The sequence below is a fragment of the Akebia trifoliata genome, chromosome 4, assembly GCF_017979445.1.
Source record: "Akebia trifoliata isolate Shusen 1 chromosome 4, ASM1797944v1, whole genome shotgun sequence".
NCBI lineage: Eukaryota > Viridiplantae > Streptophyta > Magnoliopsida > Ranunculales > Lardizabalaceae > Akebia > Akebia trifoliata.
Window position 1 is genome coordinate 13323341 of NC_141378.1, and position 19585 is coordinate 13342925.

The 19585-nt window shown below is 34.1% G+C and overlaps 1 protein-coding gene across 2 annotated transcripts in view; it reads left to right on the forward strand.

Moving 5' to 3' along the window:
* The first annotated feature begins 276 nt into the window (after nt 1-276).
* The window catches only part of LOC147403919 (MADS-box transcription factor 23-like), a 40619-nt gene continuing 21310 nt past the window's right edge, over nt 277-19585 (forward strand). For both annotated transcript variants that reach the window (XM_086439706.1, XM_086439705.1), the window contains exons 1-2: nt 277-488; nt 624-895. In XM_086439706.1, coding sequence (XP_086295832.1) covers nt 714-895 — 182 coding nt within the window. In that variant the 5' untranslated portion in view covers nt 277-488; nt 624-713. The remainder of the gene's footprint in view (nt 489-623; nt 896-19585) is intronic.

Genomic DNA, 19585 nt, shown 5'->3' on the forward strand with positions numbered 1-19585 from the left:
ATATATATATATATATAGATATATATATGTGTGGATCCCTGACGGATCAGTTTACTTGATCCACTAGGGAGGGATACATTCGCCATTTTGAAAAGTTAAGGGCAACACAAGGACTAAACTCTAAAAAAGGGGGGGACCGCAGAACCAGTAGTACGATAAACCGTATGCGTCATCTACGTGTCGATGATTTATACGACAGGCGGCGCAATCAAAATACCCACACTATTAAATTCGTGCAGTGGACTTCCTCTGATACGACCTCCCCGTTAGGGACTCCACAGTAAAACCACTAAACGGTTTCGAAGTATAAAACAACTCTGGTTTTCTAAAAATAGGTGGTTTGATCTCCCAAAAACAGCCAATTAAAACTTTCCTTATAAAGCAGGTGATACAAGGAAAAAATAAAGGCATCAGAACTGAAACATATCTGAGACTGAAAGAAACGAAGCTCGTCTCTTCTTGTCCTCCGTTATAGCTGCACAAAAAAAGTAAGATTTTCTTCAAATTTCCTCTTTTTTATTCTACGATCTCTCGTTTTTAATCCTCATTTCTTCTAATTCTTCACCAATTATTCTCTCGTTTTATCTAATTTTCTCGTATTGTTCTCTAATTTCTCTCTTCAGATCTTAAACTTTGATCTCTCTCGATCTCGATCTCGATTTGGATCTCTCTTTGAAATCAAAGGAGAAACCCTAGAATCTCACGAAGTAGAGATGGGGAGAGGAAAGATTGTGATCCGTAGGATCGATAATTCAACGAGCAGGCAAGTGACCTTCTCGAAGCGAAGGAGTGGATTGTTGAAGAAGGCGAAGGAATTGGCGATCCTGTGTGACGCGGAAGTAGGTTTGATGATCTTCTCCAGTACAGGAAAGCTCTATGATTTCTCAAGCACAAGGTCAGATAGAATTCCATTACTTTCTCTCCATATTATTTCTTGATTTTTTTTTAATTTTTTTTAATTTTTTTATAGCTTTAATACCTAAATCTTAACTTGTTGAAGCTCAGAAATCGCTTGGATCGCCTTTTTTGGGTAAAAAATGATAAATAAATAATGATTCTTCTCTATATGAGCCTTTTTGAGGAAAAAAATAATATCTTTTTGTTGTTTTTTATTTGAAACTGTTTCTTATTATTGTTCAATAGCTCTATTTTTATTTATTTATTTTTACCTAAAAAAAAAAAAGATCTGATATTTTTGTTTATTAAATATGATAGAATTAGAAGTTTAGTATTTTGTGTGTTAGGGATTTAGGTTTACTATGAGACAGATAACAAGCATTGAGTGATGTTACTATGCTAACATGAACTATAGTTTTGTGACTTTTTTTTAATGTAAATTTGTTTCTCCTCTTTGTTGGTCCCACATTCTTGCACTTGATCGTCATCTACATGATGAGTACATTGTCAGAGATCATGGACTCAAAATGAAAACAAATGGACAGCAATTGAACATTATGTTATATAAATATAAATGTTGTTACCTATTATTACATAATTTGTTATACTTCTATGTGAGGAAAGATGTATCCAAGTTCTTATTACATAAGTGATTTTTTTTTTCTCCATCCTGTCCTTTTGTTGGATCAAAAATAGGACTATCTTCTTTCTTTGTATCCTTAATTGTATCAGATTATTATATCTTAGATTCAAAAGCTAAAAAAATACAGAAATTAATTTAATTTAATACTATGACCATAGATAGACATCATATAATCTGAAAGGGTGTAATAAATAGGCCAATGTGCTAAAACAAGAATGATAATCTTGAGGGAAATATGAAGATTGAAGTTTCTCTATACACCGAGTCTTCCATTTTTATTGAACTTGTTGGTGTTCATTTTTGAGGTTTTGGGATTTAGTTGGGATGTTATTGTATGTGGGCAGAGGTAGCCTTATATTCATCATTTATACCTAGAGAGAATATTTTGCACTTGCCTTTATTTTATTTTTTGAAATGTTTGGCGCCCTTTTATTTCTTGCTTCCTCTTATATACTAGTGGGGGGCAAGTGCGTTTGCTCATGATAGAAAAATTAGAACTTATGTAAGGCTAGAATTATATTTTTAATTAATTTAAAATTTATTAATGTTAATTAGATAGTCTAGCTTTATAACTAGTTCTCATATAATGTAATACAAATGTAATTTTTTAATTATAAAAATTAAAAATTAAAATTTTATTTTCAAGAATGAATGAGGGAGAGAGTATTGAAATGCAACAAAACATTAGAAGCTTCAATGACTACTACAATATATATATATATATATATATATATATATTGTCAACTTAACATCGTCTATTGATGACATTGTTGGATTAGGTGAAATTAGGAAGTAATTGAATATGTTAAATGTAATCAAAGAGGAAGAAATCAGAGAGAAAGAAGTAGAGAAAATGCTAAAAGAGAACGAGTAATAAATGGTAAGGCTTATTTACCTCTTATTTATATAAAAAGATCCTAAATGTAAAGATATATTTTTTACATTATGTTATAATGGCATTTTAGTGAAAATTATGCATATGTTGGCTTAAGATATAGATAAGATACCGAGGCACTTTCGTAATTAAAAGATTATAGATAATGTGGATTTGCATAAGCAACACCCAACCTTCTCTCTTTACTTCTTTTTCCAAAAAAAAAAAAAAAGTTCTTAATAAGCGCAAGGATATTGTATTATGTTAAGATCATTTTAATTAAAAGTGTGTATAGGTTGGCCTATGACATAAATTAAGATAAGATCCAAGGATACTTTCATAATTTAAAAAAAAACCATTAATGTTGATTTGCTTCAACAATACCAACCCTTCTCTCATTATAATAATGATATAGATATATAGGTCTATCCAATACCTAAAAGTTGAGGACATATGTGCATTTAGTCATACAAGTGAGTTATATATGGACATGAACCAATTGCGTATAGAAGCTAGGATACTACTTTTGTACAGTTCCTAATTGTCCTTTTATTCCCCCCCCCCCCCCTCCCCTCAAACTCAAGCTCCAACAAGCTGAAAAGAAGAAAAATGCCTCTTTATAGAACAAAGAAAGAGGAGAAATCGAAATCAGTACTAAGTATATTCAATGTTTTCCTCTCTTTTTCTCTTTTTAGTAAAAAAAATATATCTTTATAGGAGTGTAGTGGGTATGAGAATTGTGACATAAGATGTTTCTTTAGTATTATCTTAGAAGGGAAATGTTCAGCACCCTAAGTTTTACCACACACTTTAACAAACGTTTTTTGTCCTACATGGGTTAGAAGTTTTGGAATGGGCTGATTTTTGGTAAGGATGATCTCTATGATTAGAAGATCATCCTCCCCAAAAATCAGCCCATTCCAAAATGTTTAGCCCCATGTTTACACGTTGAAAAATCGTGGACCGTCCATTTTTTGTAAATCATTTTTGATGGGGTTAGAAGTTTTGGAATGAGCTGATTTTTGGTGAGGATGATCTCCTCACCATAGAGATCATCCTCACCAAAAATCAGCCAATTCCAAAACTTCTAACCCATGTAAGATAAAGCTTAGGGTGCTGAACGGGACCCATCTTAGAATGTCTATTATTGTAAAAGAATGATTCCTACTTTTTCTTCTATTGGATTTCCGAAGTTGAAGGTGATTGGTGTAGGTTGGTACTACTGTTGTTTGGTATTAGGACAAAGGCATCTTTGTCTGTGGGTCGTACGCACAAGTTAATTTTTCCAAGTTTTCTAAGTATAGAAAGTTGGATAAATATCCCTTAAGATCCTTCTCTTTAAGGACAGCTCGTAAGCCAAGGAATAGTGTGAGCCGCCCTTTTCACATTGCGAGAGCAAAACAGTACTTATTAAATTTTATATTGAAATAAGGAAGTAGGCCACGCCCTTTTATTAGATCCACACTAAAAAGAAGATTATAATAACTTTGGAGCCTTATCTAGTTTTTAGGTAATAATAGTCATCACCATGACCCACTTGTAATGTTATTAATTATATAATACCCATTTGCAATCCTCGCAGTTTCCAATCACTAATTGTTTAATATTTACTCATATAATGTTAAACAATTGAATTCTTTTTTTAAATAAACTAATTTCACCCAACTTATGCCCGCTGAACATCTAAATGGATTAGCCGATACCATCTTCTAGATTTTAGATATATCATAAAAATACTCTCTCTCATATTTTCTCCATGGCATTATATGTCATTGCCTTAGATATATCATAAAATAGTCTCTCTCATATTTTCTCCATGGCATTATATGTCATTGTCATCGAAGTCTTTTTACCTTCTGATAATTCAATGTCCAATCCTGATTCATTTTTATCTTCTTCTTGTTCTTTAGAATCTTCAACTTACTAATTCTTCCAAATTTACATTTTCGAAAGAGATATCGCTAAAAAACAAAACAGTTTAAAATTAGATTTGTTTATGTTGTAAGGACTTTTTTTTCAGACTTTGGTTCCGCATTGGGAAAATGAGAAGCACACCCCCACTTGAGATGGGAATTCTTGATTTCTTTTATCTCAAAGGTTACCTCTGCTAGAGCAAACAAGGAGGAATTCAACCAAGCTGCCTACGTTTATTTACTTTTTCTTTTCTTTTTTTATTCTTGTGGTAACCCCCAAGCTATCTTATACATTTTAGTGATGGTGGGTTGCTCAAAATTAGAAGAGCTAGGCAGAATATTATAGAAACAACGTTTATCCGATAATCACTTTAAGGTACAATGAACATCATTGTCTTTAGGATGATATTTGCACTCACTATGCAACGAGTTAGTAGTAAGTTTGACTTCGAGATACAATGAAGTCCGGTTGCAAATTGAACAATCTATTGAACTTGGATTGTTGTAGAAGATTCACAAAATGGATGTGAAGAAATGCTCAACACTGGTTTCAGAGAATTAGGTTTATAACACAATAGTACAATTCAAAAGCTTAGAAAGTTGGAATTTTCAATCTCCTTATGATCTCATGATCTATCCCAAATACAACTATTTAAATGCTAGAATACATCTTTTGTGGATGTTCGCAACCTTTTGGATTCTGTAGTCAAGGGCCCTAATCAATCTATTCGATAGTTATCAAGATCTACGACAATGATGGAAAGTCATACTCTTTCAATGTGAATATCAACTTCCAACATGAAACCTTGCACCCTTTCCCTATGACCAATGGATCAAATTGAATACTGCACCTTTTCATATATTGTGCCAATGGTCAAGTCTCTACCCATGCCTAGGCGTACGCGCACCATGGTTTTCATCGCCACATACCTACACCCTTGCCTTAGGAATTACCTTATAAGATTGAACCATCTGATTAACTCGTGATACTGTATTAGGAGTGCACACGCCTATGTGTCTTTGGTGCCCATGGTGCACACACATATGTTTGCTATCTCGCACCACCACCATATAGGCTTCTATTCAAACAACTAGTAAATAAAAAATTATGCAAAGTGTAGAGTTCGTTGTTACAACTCAAACAATGTAGATTAATAGCCTCAAGTGCAAGGTGTGTGGTGAAGTAATAAAACTAAGGAGTCCAAGGTTGACCCACAAGGATTGTGCCAAAAGTGAGTAGAAAACACATGTGGGGTAAAAGAATATTGACCTAAACTACTTGAAAAGATTGTATTTTTTTTTACACTTTTGTATAAAGCAAAAAAAAAAAAAAAAAAATCGGGGGGGGGGGGGGGGGGGGAGGGGTGGGGTATTTTATAACAAAAATTAAAAAGTGCTAAGGCATCGGAGATTTACTAAAAAATTCATAATTTTATTTTTGATCAACTTTTTTCTCAGTTGGTGTCAAATTAATAAAAATTCTACCTAACTAGATGATATATCAATTAAATCAAATAATCTATTTGTTAAAGTATTTTAAAAAATCTAAAGTTGTCATATATAACATATCACATAATTTTTTTTCTATAAAATCAATGTAATATTCATCAACAATAAAATAAAGAAAATTTTCAAGCATTCAATGTGATGATTTAAAAAAATTCAACTTTTTTTATAAATATAGAATTTAATCAAAATAAATAACTTACCTTCAAATTAATTCACAACTATAAAAATTATACATATTGTTGAACGAAATAAAATTACAAATCTTCAAACTTCATACTAAGCCCTACTTAGAGTTTTAGCCAACAATCTCCATAGAATAAATTATAAAAATTATTGAATAAAATTCATAATAATAAAATATATAAAACTAGAAGAAAAATTAGAGAGATGTAAAAAATCTTTTTTGAAAAAAAAAATTAGAATGAGGAATTTGTGTGGTATGTAAGAAAGAGAATTTTCTCTCATTTTGAAAAAAAAAAAAAATTCTTCTTTGGCCCTTCCTTTTATTTGTCCTCCTCTGCCCTTTTGTTAAATCCTCTTCTTTTAGAAATTTGTTTCTAACAATTCTTTTCCCTCTTTCACACCTACAAAAAATTAAAAGTAAACTTAAGTCCAATTAATCAAATCAATGCTAAATAATCATAATAAATTAGGGGTAAAAATTTATGCATTTATCATTTTTTTTTTTTTTTAAAGGATATCTGGGCCAGTTTGCGCACACCAACTATTCCCTCCTCCCCGAACAAGGCTTGCGAAACAGGATTTTAATCCTGCAGTTCGTGGCCACTAATATTAGTAGCCGGTGGGAATTGAACTTGAGATCACAGGGGGAGTACACCCCTTGATTTCGAAGTGCTACCACTCGGCCACCCATCTGGTGGTTTATGCATTTATCATTATCATTCGTCTAATATGCGCCAAAGTGTACTATGCAAAGTGGTTCTATCATTTACCACCATAGTCTAGTTTATCTCTTAAATAATTAAAGAGAGTTAACTGTAAGGAATTCAACCCGAAATTCCAAACTTGTGAGAAACAAGAAATAGAAGAAAAACACACACGTCGAAAAAGAAAACAATCACACGCACAAGACAGTATTTACGTGGTTCGACTATTTGCCTACGTCCACGGAGTTGTAGAGATTTCACTATTTCGAGAAGAATTACAAAAGTGCGGCTCTAGTCTCAAAGACGACAACCAAAACCTTAAAAAAAACCCTAATCACCAAAAACGGCTTTTATATACTGCGCACAAGATACACAATGGGTTACAAAACAGGCCCCAAAAATTTTTGAAATCGGCCCAAGCCTCCACTCCATGGATTAAGCCTCAGAAAATATCCCATCAAAATACCACGCAAACATTATTCGGGTCAGGTCGGGTCGTCAACCGGATCAAAATATAACTAGGCTCCACAAAGCCCAACATTAACAACTATGAAATCGACAGTGAAAGTGTAGAGGTGACAATCTTAACACGAGTTGTGAACACGACTCGAAAAAAAAACAAAGTTAGTAGTTTTGAGTTGAGCATATTTGTGTTTGGATCATAATCATGCCAATCTATCTATTTCGATTATTAAGTAAGTCGTGTCTAGGTTAGGAACATCAACCCACTTAACTCGTTTTGACTAATTTAGTCATTGTATCATGTTAACCCACATACAACCTGACTCGTGTATAACTCATTTAACTACTGAAACATAAGAGATATCTGAAATATTAACAATTATTTAAGGATTTTTAAAATTAACCATTTTTTAATAGAATTTCATAAGACTTTTTTCATACATATTTTCATAATATGTTTTTTTTTTCTTCTTCAACATTTTAAAATGAAGAGGGTGCTTTAGATATTTATCAAATATTTAAGGGTTAGGGTTTTAGTTTAGGAAATCCTCTCTAAAAACTAATATGATGGCCAAAAACCCTAAATCCTTATTTCTTGGTTGCGGATCTGGTTGGCTATATGATTGTTTCTCGTCTTCTTCATCTCTACAATTTAAGAAGAAGAAGAAGAACATCACACGAGGGATAGATACCTTTATGTCTCCTTCTCTCTCTCTCTCTCTCTCTCTCTCTCTCTCTCTCTCTCTCTCTCTCTCTCTCTCTCTTATAATTTCTGTCATTTTTTTTACTTGGTAGAACTATTTGATGCACAACATCACACATATACATATCAAGTTTTTTGGACAACTTTTTTTTAGAATACACATGCCTTCTTCTCTCTCTCTTGTGTTAGTTTTAGTTTTACAAATATACATCAAAACTTAAATTCACATCATTATTTTTTGAGGTGGAAATGAAACATATTGGTTCCACTTCAGATTTGAATTTTATTGAACATTACACAGGTCAAGTCAGATTATCTATTTAATAAATGTGTCTGGTTCAGGTTGGGTAAATTTTTAGAATACCCTTACCTCAACATGACCCGACCCGACCCATGTACACCTTATGTGAAAATAAACTTTCAAGGTAAAAAAGATGAAAAAACTAACGAGGGAGTTTTGAAAGTTCATTTCCCACCAAAACTGAGTTAAACTATTAGGATTCAAACCTTTTTTTTTATTATTTAAAAGAGAGTAAAATTTATGAAAAACATTCTTTTTGTAAAATGAAATGACACTTTTACCTTGTAACATTCTCTATTGGTTCACACATGAATATCTGCCCCATCCCTAAGTAGACTAAGATACCAATCTGATGGATGATTTTTAGACATTTGACAACTGCTTGTTTAGTATTGTGGGCCTCCTTGGAAGGCCCATGGATGATTACATGCCCATGGTAAAAATATTAAAATAAAAAAATCCAATAATTCCAAACGTGGCTGATTGTTAACGTTGGGATACATCAAAGGGTAGGACATTCCTTGTTTAGTAGTCCCAAAAGTACATATCCCTTGTGGCACAGAGGAGATGACAGCAATGTCACTCAACGTCTCGACCTAAACTGTCCAATTCCAAAACGACAAAAAAACTTCAAACATTCACAAAGATTCTTTAAAAAGTGCGTTGGGCCATGCAACAACAGCAATAACAATATGGTGGTGACCATTTTCATTAAAGTTTGATAGTGACATCCATCCAACATGACATGTGGACTCAAAGAAAATTACAGAGATACTTAGTTGGGGAATCAACCATTAGGAATTATGGGAGTGATGGAACTCCTGAGGAGTTGCAGAGGAATAGATGCCTTCGGAGATGTTAGAAAGTTTAAAAGACAATAGTTTTTTATAGTAAAAGGATTTCATTAACTTGGGGGAAAAACCAAAAGGAAAAACAAGGCAAGAGACTACCCGCAAATACAAGGAAGGAAAGAATAAGACAGAAATAAGCTAACAAAATTAATAAGCCTCCAACCATATTTCATCAATGAAGCTTCCCATCTAAAAATAAAATATTAAGTAATTAATTTTTTCTTTTTGTTTCGTTCCAATATCAGTTAACTTCAACTTAAAAACATGGTCAATGCCACAAGATGTAGATTGTAAAATTTTAAGAACTTTAAAAAAAAATTAAAAAGAAAAATTTTCACTTTGGATTTGGATTTGAAATTTAAGAGTTTAAAGGTCATCCATTTTCATAACATGCATCAAGCCAAAAAAAAATTATTATTTTTTAAATTTAAATTTGGTCTAACCATGAATTATAGGGAGTTGTATAGTTAATTTTCCAATGTGGCAATCCATTTTGGTCCATTAATTATAACCTTACTAAGTTTGATCATTTTTCATTAGTTTATAAGAGAAGACCTTAATTCAAAGAGACATATCATCAATTTCACAACACAAGGGGCGTCTCAAATATTCATTAAATTATTAAGGTTCATTTTAAAAAGTATCTGAAAAATTGGATCAGTCCTTTCACAAGCCCGTCGGGTCGTTGGTTAAATTGGTTGAACCAATAGAATCAAGCAAACCAATTGGTTTTTCTAAAATTGGATGTTTTTTATTTGACTTGAGCTATAGAAACTAGCGGGTCTGGTCCATCCTGGTCAAACTAGGTGGTCTAGTCCCATTTTAAAAATATTAGTTATAGGCTTGTTTTAGGAGTTTTCGTGTCTTATTTCTATTTACTTATCAATGGGCCAACAACTTAATTAGATTTCAATTATTATTGTGGATCCCACAAACTAATCGTACCACCAATTGTATAGTGGATCGGCCAACACAATTTTAGGAACACTAGTTTGAGTCCTTTCAGAAGTAGCTTCCTTTTCTCTTTATAAATAGACTATAGTTTACCCCTAATGTTCTCTTTGGGCTTAAGGGGGTAAAAATAGAAAAATAATAAAATTGAAGATATATTATTAAAAATTCATTGGGGTTAAGAGGGTAAAAGAGGAAAATAATCAAATTTGAAAGGTATTATTAAGAAAGGGAGTATAAGGGCATGGGCATCCTCTCTCAGGTTAAAGAGGAAAGATAGTAAATCAAAGTTAGAGGGGTATTATTTTAAAAGAGGATAAAATAAAAAAGATAGTAAAATTTGAAAGAGATGTTGAAAGGAGAGAGGGGGGGGGGAGAGAAAACGAAAAAGACAATAAAGTTGAAGGGGGTGAAAAGGAAAATCAATAAATTATGTAATGTGGATTATACTCTACTGTAGTTGGAGTGGGACATTTATCCCTCACAAAACTATAGAAGAGTAAGATCACCTACCGTTGTGTTTTATTATATAGATTGTAAATATTTTATTATTCAATACATATGCAATGGAAAAAAAGCTACATGTTTTGAAGTTCTCCAGTAATTGAAAAGTGTGATTTTTTTATTTTGGGTGTATGTATGTGAGAGAGAGAGGCCCGCAATACCATCTTGGAAGGTTGGTGCAGTAATTGTTAACATCATCTATATTAGCCAAACTTTCTTTCAACCCTACAACTAAATCTCCTTACATCTAAATCTAACCACACCATCTTTAGAGAACCTAAACCTATCCAAAATCATCAACCACCCAATCAAACCATTATTGGGCCACAAGAAACTACCTAAACTAATCCAACTACATTTAAAACCTATCCAAAATCCTAAAAAGCATAAATCTAAAACCCACACCTCAATCCACAACATTCAAACTCTCACTCAATCAAACCTAGGGTTTATTTGAAAAGTGAGAATTTATGATGAGTGAAAGTCCAACTCTTAAAAGTTGATGATGAGAGTTAATTATAACTTTATATGCTTGGTTGTCAATGAACATTTATCCAAAAAAAAAATTATCCTCAATCCACCATAAATCAATAAAACTAACCATTCAAAAATGGAATTTGATGCTATATGAGATTTTTAAAAAAATACTTTCAAACCCTAAAAATTGGCTTGCAAAGATATAACACATCTCTCTCTCTCTCTCTCTCTCTCTCTCTCTCTCTCTCTCTCTCTCTCTCTCATATCTGCATCAACAAGTTTAGAAGTGGAACCAAGGTGATAGGAATTGTTGTTATTATATTAATAACTCAATAGAATTTTAAATACAAAACAGAAAATAGATTAGCTAGTTATTCTTCTTTGCCTCTTCTCTGTAAGAGGTTCAGAATTTATAAACTAAATGGCTCAATTGAGTCCTACTCTTCTCCTCAATAGAATGAGTGAGTTATTAACTTAACAACTTCTCCTGAAATCTATGAACTGACTCAAAAACTTATTCTCTCCTAATTGACTCAACTAAACTAAAGAGAAACGTGGGGGAAAACTTGTAGATCGTAACATTACACCCTTGTGGTATAATCGACTTGTCTTCAAGTCGTGAATTTTGGAAAACGGGCTACAAACTCGTCATAGACTTCTTAAGTTGCATCTTCTATTGATTGACATGTCCACTGGATAAGTAGCTTGGTAATTGCTTTATTGTGGTGTTTGAAGATGCCATGATCCAAGATTTTTTTCGATTGCCACCCCTGTGCTTCTACATCAACCATGGGAGGAATGGTTTGGCTTATACTGACGGAGTTGCCCACCCGTCTTTTGAGTAGAGATACGTGAAAATTTGGGTGGATTCTTGAATCTGTTGGGAGCGCAAGCTTGTATGCCACATGGCCAATGCGACTAATGACTTGGAATGGCCCATAAAAGTGTGTGGCAAGCTTGTAATCATTATGCTTTCGCAATGAGTGTTAACGTTATGGCTGGAGTTTAAGAAATACCCAATCGCCTACGTCAAATATTCGTTCTGTGCGATGTTTGTCGACTTGCATTTTCATTTGATTTTGAGTTGAGAGGAGGTTCTCTTTTAACATTTGAAGTAGCTTGTCCTGATCTTGGAGTGTTGTATCAGCCATATGAACATTTGCCTTACCTGGAATATATGTATCAATTCTTGGTGAAGTGCAACCATAGATGACTTGGAAGGTAGACATTTTAAACGAGTTATGGTACAAGGTGTTGTACCAAAATTCTACCCAAGGTAACCACTTTGTCCATTGTTGAGGATGGTGGCTTGCAAAACATCTCAAATATTGTTCCACAGAATGGTTTACAACTTCAGTTTGACCATCAGATTGTAAATGATATGTCGAGCTCTTACATAACTTTATTCTTTGCATTTTGAAGAAGGCATCCCAAAATTGACTTATGAAAATCGGGTCTTGATCATTAACAATTGACCTTGGCATGCCATGTAATTTGGCGATGTCGCGAACAAATATTTTTGCCACTTGATGTTGTGTAAAGATGGGATAATGGTGAAAAGTGTGCATACTTACTTAATCGATCAACCACCATCATGATTGAAGACATACAATTTGAAATTGGAAAACCATCGATAAAATCAATAGATATGTCAACCCAAACTTCGAACGGAATAGGCAAGGGTTGCAATAAATCGGACGGAGCCATTGTTTCGACTTTAGTACACTAGCAAATATCACATTCAGCCACAAACTTCTTTGTTGCTTGCTTGAGTCCTTTCCAATAAAAATTTATAGAAATTATTTTGTAAGTAGGAAGGAACCCCAAATGACCCCAATTGGACAAGTATGAAATTCTTGTAGGATTTTGGTGCACCATGGTAAGGATGATGGAAGTATTATCCTCCTTTTGTAACGAAGGATGTCATTTTGTACAAAGTAGTGTGGAACTGAATAAAAGTTTTGGAGCACCTGTTGAACAACTTTGTTTAAGCTATCATCTTTGGAACATTCATCAAGAATTTCTTAAATGGAGGTGAAAAACATAGTGAATATGGTCAGCAACTTCGATTCTTGTTGTATGTATGAAAAGGCATCAGTAGCATTATTTTATTTGCCTTGTCTGTAGATTATTTCGTAGTCATACCCAAAGAGTTTTGTAAGCCATTTTTTTTGTTCCATCGTAGTTAATCTTTGTTCCATGAAATACTTCAATGTGCGATGGTCAATAATAACCTTAAAATGTATTTCTAATAGATAAGGACGTCATTTTGATATGGCAAAAACTATTGCAAGCATTTCCTTGTCATAGATCGAAAGCTTCATGTGTTTTTCAGCCAAGGCTTTACTAAAATAAGCCAATGGTTGACCCTTTTATGTAAGTACCGCACCAATACCAGCTCTTGATGCATCACATTCGATGATAAACTCTTTTGAGAAGTATGGTAATGCTAATGTCGGACTAGTAAACAGAGCTTCTTTGAAAGTTTCAAAAGCTACTTCCGCCTTGAGTGACCAACTGAATGAATCCTTTTGTAGCATATGAGTTAAAGGTACAACGATCTTGGCATGATCCTTGACAAACTTTTTATAGTACCCAGTGAATCTCAAAAAACCCCGCAATGCCTTGAGAGTAGATGGTTTAGGCCAATGCTTCATGGCTTCAATTTTATAAGGGTCCACCTGTACTTTTGTGGCTAAAATTATATGGCCAAGGTACTCCACTGATGATTATGCAAACGCGCATTTTTTTTTTTTTTTTTACAAATAATTTATGCTTATGTAATGATTAAAATACCTGATTGAGATAATCCAAATGCTCCTTCAAGTTTTTTGCTGTAGACAAGAATGTCATAAAAAAATACCAATACAAATCAACGAAAAAAAAGGTCGAAAAACCTCATTCCTCAAGCCTTGAAATGTTGCTGGTGCATTGGGTAGTCCAAAAAGCATTACAAGAAACTCATAATAGCCTTCATGAGTACAAAAAGCAATTTTTGGGATATCAGCTTCAGTCACCCTTATCTGGCGGTAACCAGATCGCAAATCTAGCTTTGAGAACACCGCAGCTCCATGTAGCTAATCTAACAGTTCGTTGATAACTGGTATTGGATATTTATCCTTTATCATGAATTTATTGAGAGCACAGTAATCCACACATATCCACCAATTTCCATCTTTCTTTTTTACAAAAAGAACAGAAGATGAAAATGAACTTGTACTAGGCCGAATAATACCCGAATCACGCATTTCTTGAACTAATTTTTCAATTTCATTTTCTTGGAAATGCGGGTATTGATACGATCTCACATTTGGTGGTGTGCTACCTGGTAATAATGGTATTTGGTGATCTTGCCTTCTACTTGAGGTAATCCACGCGGTTGCTCAAATATAGTTGTGTATTGTTGAAGCAAAAAAGACACCTTGGGATCATGAATCTGTTGTGGGGTAGGTTGTAGGTGTATGAGATGGACGTAAAACCCCAACCTTTGTTGTAACATGAGTTGGTGAAACTCACATGAGTCTTTAACTGTACCAACAAAAAGGTTTAGTCCAGTCAGAAGGATTTGCTGCTTGTCTTGATAGAACATCATCTTCATTTGGTTGAGAAGTCCCAAGAGATAATTCCAAGTGATTGTAACAATTCAGCTCCAAGCACAGTATCATAACCACATATCGGTAGTAAGAAAAAATCTGGATAAAATGTATGTCCTTGTAATGTTAACATCACATGATTGCAACGCCCAGGACTTCGTTCTTTAAAACCATTGGCCATTGTAACAGATATAGGTTTTGAGTATGTTATCTTTAATCCACAACATTTTGCAATCTTAGGATGAAGGAAGTTGTGGTTTGCACCAGAATCAACCAAAATCATTAAAGAGTGTCGTTTGATTTGTCCCAAGAGGCAAATTGTTTTGAATGTTTGGAACCACACAAGGCATGAAGAGAGATGTCCATAGGTAGCTCCTCTTCATTGTCACCTTTAGATGTTTCAATAGGAGCAGTTCTATCATCAGCATCCAGTAGCAGCAATTGGGACTTTTTACATCGATGACCAGGGTGGTACTGCTCATCACAATTGAAATAAAGGTTTTTGGCCCTTTTATCTTGCTATTCAGCAACGATAAGACATCGGACTCCTAATGGGATGGTAGTTGAAGTGGAAAGATTAGGAGTTGTCCACTTAGATGGTGGATTTGGAAATGGTGGTGGAAGTGTTTGAAGGTGTGATGTTCGGTTGAAAGGCGTCCTATTGGACTATCATTTAGATACAATATAGACTATAACATTGGTGGTCTCTTTTTGTTGTTTAGCTATTGTGTATGCATGTATCAATGTGGAAGGATTCGTCAAATTCACACTAGCTCGAATATCCTAATATAAGCCAGAAATGAAACAACGAATAAGAAAGGGCTCCGGTAAGACAAGACTTCGATTTGCAAGTCGTTCAAACTTGGCTTGGTAGTCTCTGACAGTAGTTGTTTGGTGTAGTTCAGCTAACGACCCTTCAAGGTCATCATCTTCTGTCGAATCAAACTGAAAGGACAAGGCTCTGCTGAACTCGATCCAAATTGGTTGCCCCTTAGTTTTCGCCAGCCACTGGTACCAAGGAATGGCATCACCAAGTAGGTGAGTTGCTGCTATGTCCACCATATGTTTTTCAAGAACACCATTCAGTCATTGGAATTGTTGTGCTTAAAAAACCAAACCTTCTAGGTCAGTGCCGTCGAAAGTAGGAAAATCCAACCATAGGAGTCGTCCTTGAAAGCCGTTGAAGGTAGGTTGATTTTGGCGTGGTGATTGTCTGGGCATTTGAAGAATAGGATCAACTTGTGAAGGAAATTTGGGATGTTGAAATTGGTCTGGATTGCGATAACAACTTCCGTGAGTTCTACCACTTTAGCGCTTAAATCGACAATCTCTCTCTAGTTGGTTTTAATTTCGTCTCTAAACTCAATGATCTAATTGGGAACTGGATTTGCGAAGCCAGGTGGTGGTGGTTTAGTTGCTGCCATGGTCACAAGATCAATGCTCTGATACCAAAATGATAGGAACTGTTGCTATTATATTAATAACTCAATAGAATTCGAAATACAAAACAGAAAATAGATTAGTTAGTTATTATTTTCTACCTCTTCTCTGTAAGAGGTTCAAAATTTATGAACTAAATGACTCAACCGATTCCTACTCTTCTCCTCAATAGAAGGAGTGAGTTACAAACTCAACAACCTCTCTTGAAATCCAGGAATTGACTCAACAACTGATTCTCTCCTGATAGAAAGGAGTTGACTCAACTAAATTAAAGAGAAACATGGGTAAAAACTTGTAAATTGTAACACAAGGAGGTGATTCTCTCTCTAGTTTATCTACTACAAAAAATTTAGAACATGAAATCAAAGAGGGGCAAATCATTATTTCTAGATTGAACACAAATCCATTTCATCATCATCTTCTTTAAACTTTGAAGTGCCCAATGCCTTTCTCATCTCCACCACCACCACTTACTCTCCTCTTCTCGTTAGCCTAATACTAACCACTTGGACACTCTTGAGATGAAGAATGTGACACCTAAGCACTTGTAGTTACTCCCTAACTTCTTGTAACTCCTCCCACACTTGTATGGTGTAACACTTGCCATGTAGGACAAGTAGTTGTAACTATAAGATGACAAGGCAAGACACTTGTCATCATGTATAGAACAAGTAGTTATAACTATACGTTGACAACGAAAGACACTAGATTATGTATTGTTATATTAAGGTATTTCGTGAAGCATCAATCATTATCTTGATGTAATTAGAATTATAAGATGTAATTGTAGTAGTTATGTTGCATTGTATTTCGATATATCGAGATACACCGAATCATATTTATGCAGTTAGGGTAGTTAAGTAACTTACTCGTTCTTAGTTTCTAAATTTTTATGAAATTCCACTAGAGATCAATTTGATATGGGTTTTTCATTTAATCTTGTTTGTTTTCGTGGTATCAGAGCCATGGCTGGCACTAATCTTGCAATTAGGTCGGCCATGCTCGACTTCAAAACCATGTCATTCAAATCGAACTTTCTTATAGTATATCATCTCTTATTTCTCACAGTTTCCCTTGTTTCTCATACCTATTTATTTCTCTTCAATACATCATCACTATCAAGGAGCCATATAGTTTTGTTGGATCAAATCTGTTACTCAATCCAATCAACAAATGGTCTCACTACCTTTAGGCTTTAGATCTCCATCTTCTTCTTACCATCATCTTGTTCTATTTTGTTAAATGAAACTGTTTCTCTCTCTCTGTCTAAATCTCTCCTTTTCTTGTATTGGTTAGTTTTATCAAGTGAAAATTTGGTTTTCTTTCCTTTCTCTTCCTCCTCTCTCTATTTTTTATTTTATTTGATGGGCAAACCTGTTTCTCAAACAAATTCCTCTCATTATTCTCCTAATCTTCTAAAAAATAGCATATATTTAAATTAAAAAAAAAAAAAACTGCAAACGGGTGCAATAATTTGGCTGGCCAAGTCACCTTGGTTTGGACTCATCTCACCAAAGTCTTTCACTCACGAAGCCCGTCATGTTTGTCCTTTATAATTCCATCGTTGGTTTGAAGATCCTCACTCAAACCTTGTTAGCCTTCTCAAGTTCAATGATCTCTATCTCCATTGCAATAAAAAAAATATATTGTTGGCCCATTCTCTAGGCCCAAAGCTAATTGGCTCAAGATGAGCTCAACCTCTTGTACAGGCCCATAGAGGCCATTTGAGTAGAGTGCATGCTGTGCTCTTTGTCCATATCACACATGGGCATATATGTTTACTCTCTCTCTCATAGAGGCAATAATCAAGAGAAACTCTTCTTTTTAACCAACGAGATGCAATTTGCATCAAGATTCATAAACAAGTTGTGATCACTAAGGAATATGATCAATTTTGTTGACAACAACTAAGTCATGACATCAAGGACATTGATTTTTTGTAACCAATCGTACGTTCCTTTTCCAAAGAAACAAATGATTGCAAGAGGATACAGAGTATTAGATTATGTATTGTTCTATTAAGGAATCTAATCAAGCATCAATCATTATCTTGGTATAATTAGAATTATATTATGTAATAGTTATGTTGCATTGTATTTCGGTATATCAAGATACACTGAATCATATTGATGTAGTTAGGGTAGTTAAGTAACTAACTTGTACTCAGATACTCTATTTAAATGGAATTCTACAAGAATCAATATGGAGTTAGAATTCAAGAGTGTTACCAACCTGATCGTAAGATCCGAGCCAGTCATGGCTCTAATACCATAAGAACATGATGAGATGCTTTTAATAAAGAGAGAATGACCTTTCCTTTTCTTTTATTAATTTATCTATTTATCTATTCTACTACAATGATTATTTATAGAGAATTACAAGTAGGGAATGAATGACAAGTGTCTTGCCTTGTCATCCTATAGTTACAACTACTTGTCCTACATGGCAAGTGTTGCACCATACAAGTGTGAGAGGAGTTACAAGAAGTTAAGAGGATAACTACGAGTGCTTGGTGTCACATCCATCTCAAAGAGTGTCAAAGTGGTTAGTGAGTGACATTCCATGTAGGACAAAACACGTAGGGCAAATAGTAGGGTGCCGAACATTTTCCATATATATATATATATATATATATATAGAGAGAGAGAGAGAGAGAGAGATATGTTGGGTTGATTGTTTACTCCATCGAGACGATGGACAGAGCATTGGACTCCTTGTGCAATATGCAACTCACATGCGAGTGTTCCTACCTTTCATCTCTTATGGTGAATGTTGAAATATGCCAAAAAATCCGATAGTTGGTGAGTTAAAGAGTTGGTACCTCTCGTTAGTTAGGTCATTCAAATACCTATTTTTTTACCAACTATCAACGTGAACTCTCCGTTTTCACTCACACTCCTTATCTTATTTCATATCTTTAAACTTAATTACAACACCCCATTGCAAAACTTTTTACGCTTTACAACTTAACCCTTCAAACCTAAACCTTAAACCTTTTAAACCATTCAACTTTCAAATCCTATCTAGCACTCAATATTATTCAGAACTCGGCAAAATCTATTACGTGCACTCATGTATTATCTCCCAAATTTATTTTCGATGTCTAGTCTTACTTTGTCATGCATCATATTTGGTATCAAACCCTAGGTTCTTATGATAGCTACGAAGACTATATTACTTTTAGAGGCAGATTACGGAACATTAGACTTGAATAAAAGTTTACTGGTTTTTATTGAGGTTCAGAGAACGATCATGTTGAGTAAAGTATTTGATATTTTTGGTATAATTCCAAGGGGCTGCTCCACCCAAATTAACCTATGGATCTATGAGGAATACCATGCTTTAACACCACGAGGTCGAGTCTCTTCAAGCTAGGGATAATTGATGGGGACATTAAGAATCATGGGTCTATCCTATTTGAGCCATAGCATAATTATAGTGTTCTTTTTTTTTATTTTAGTTATTGAGCTCTAGTTATGCACCTATTTTATTTTTATTTTTTAATTATTATATTTTATATACTTATCAGTGGGCCAACAACTTAATTGGATTTACATTATCATTGTGAGCCCCACAAATC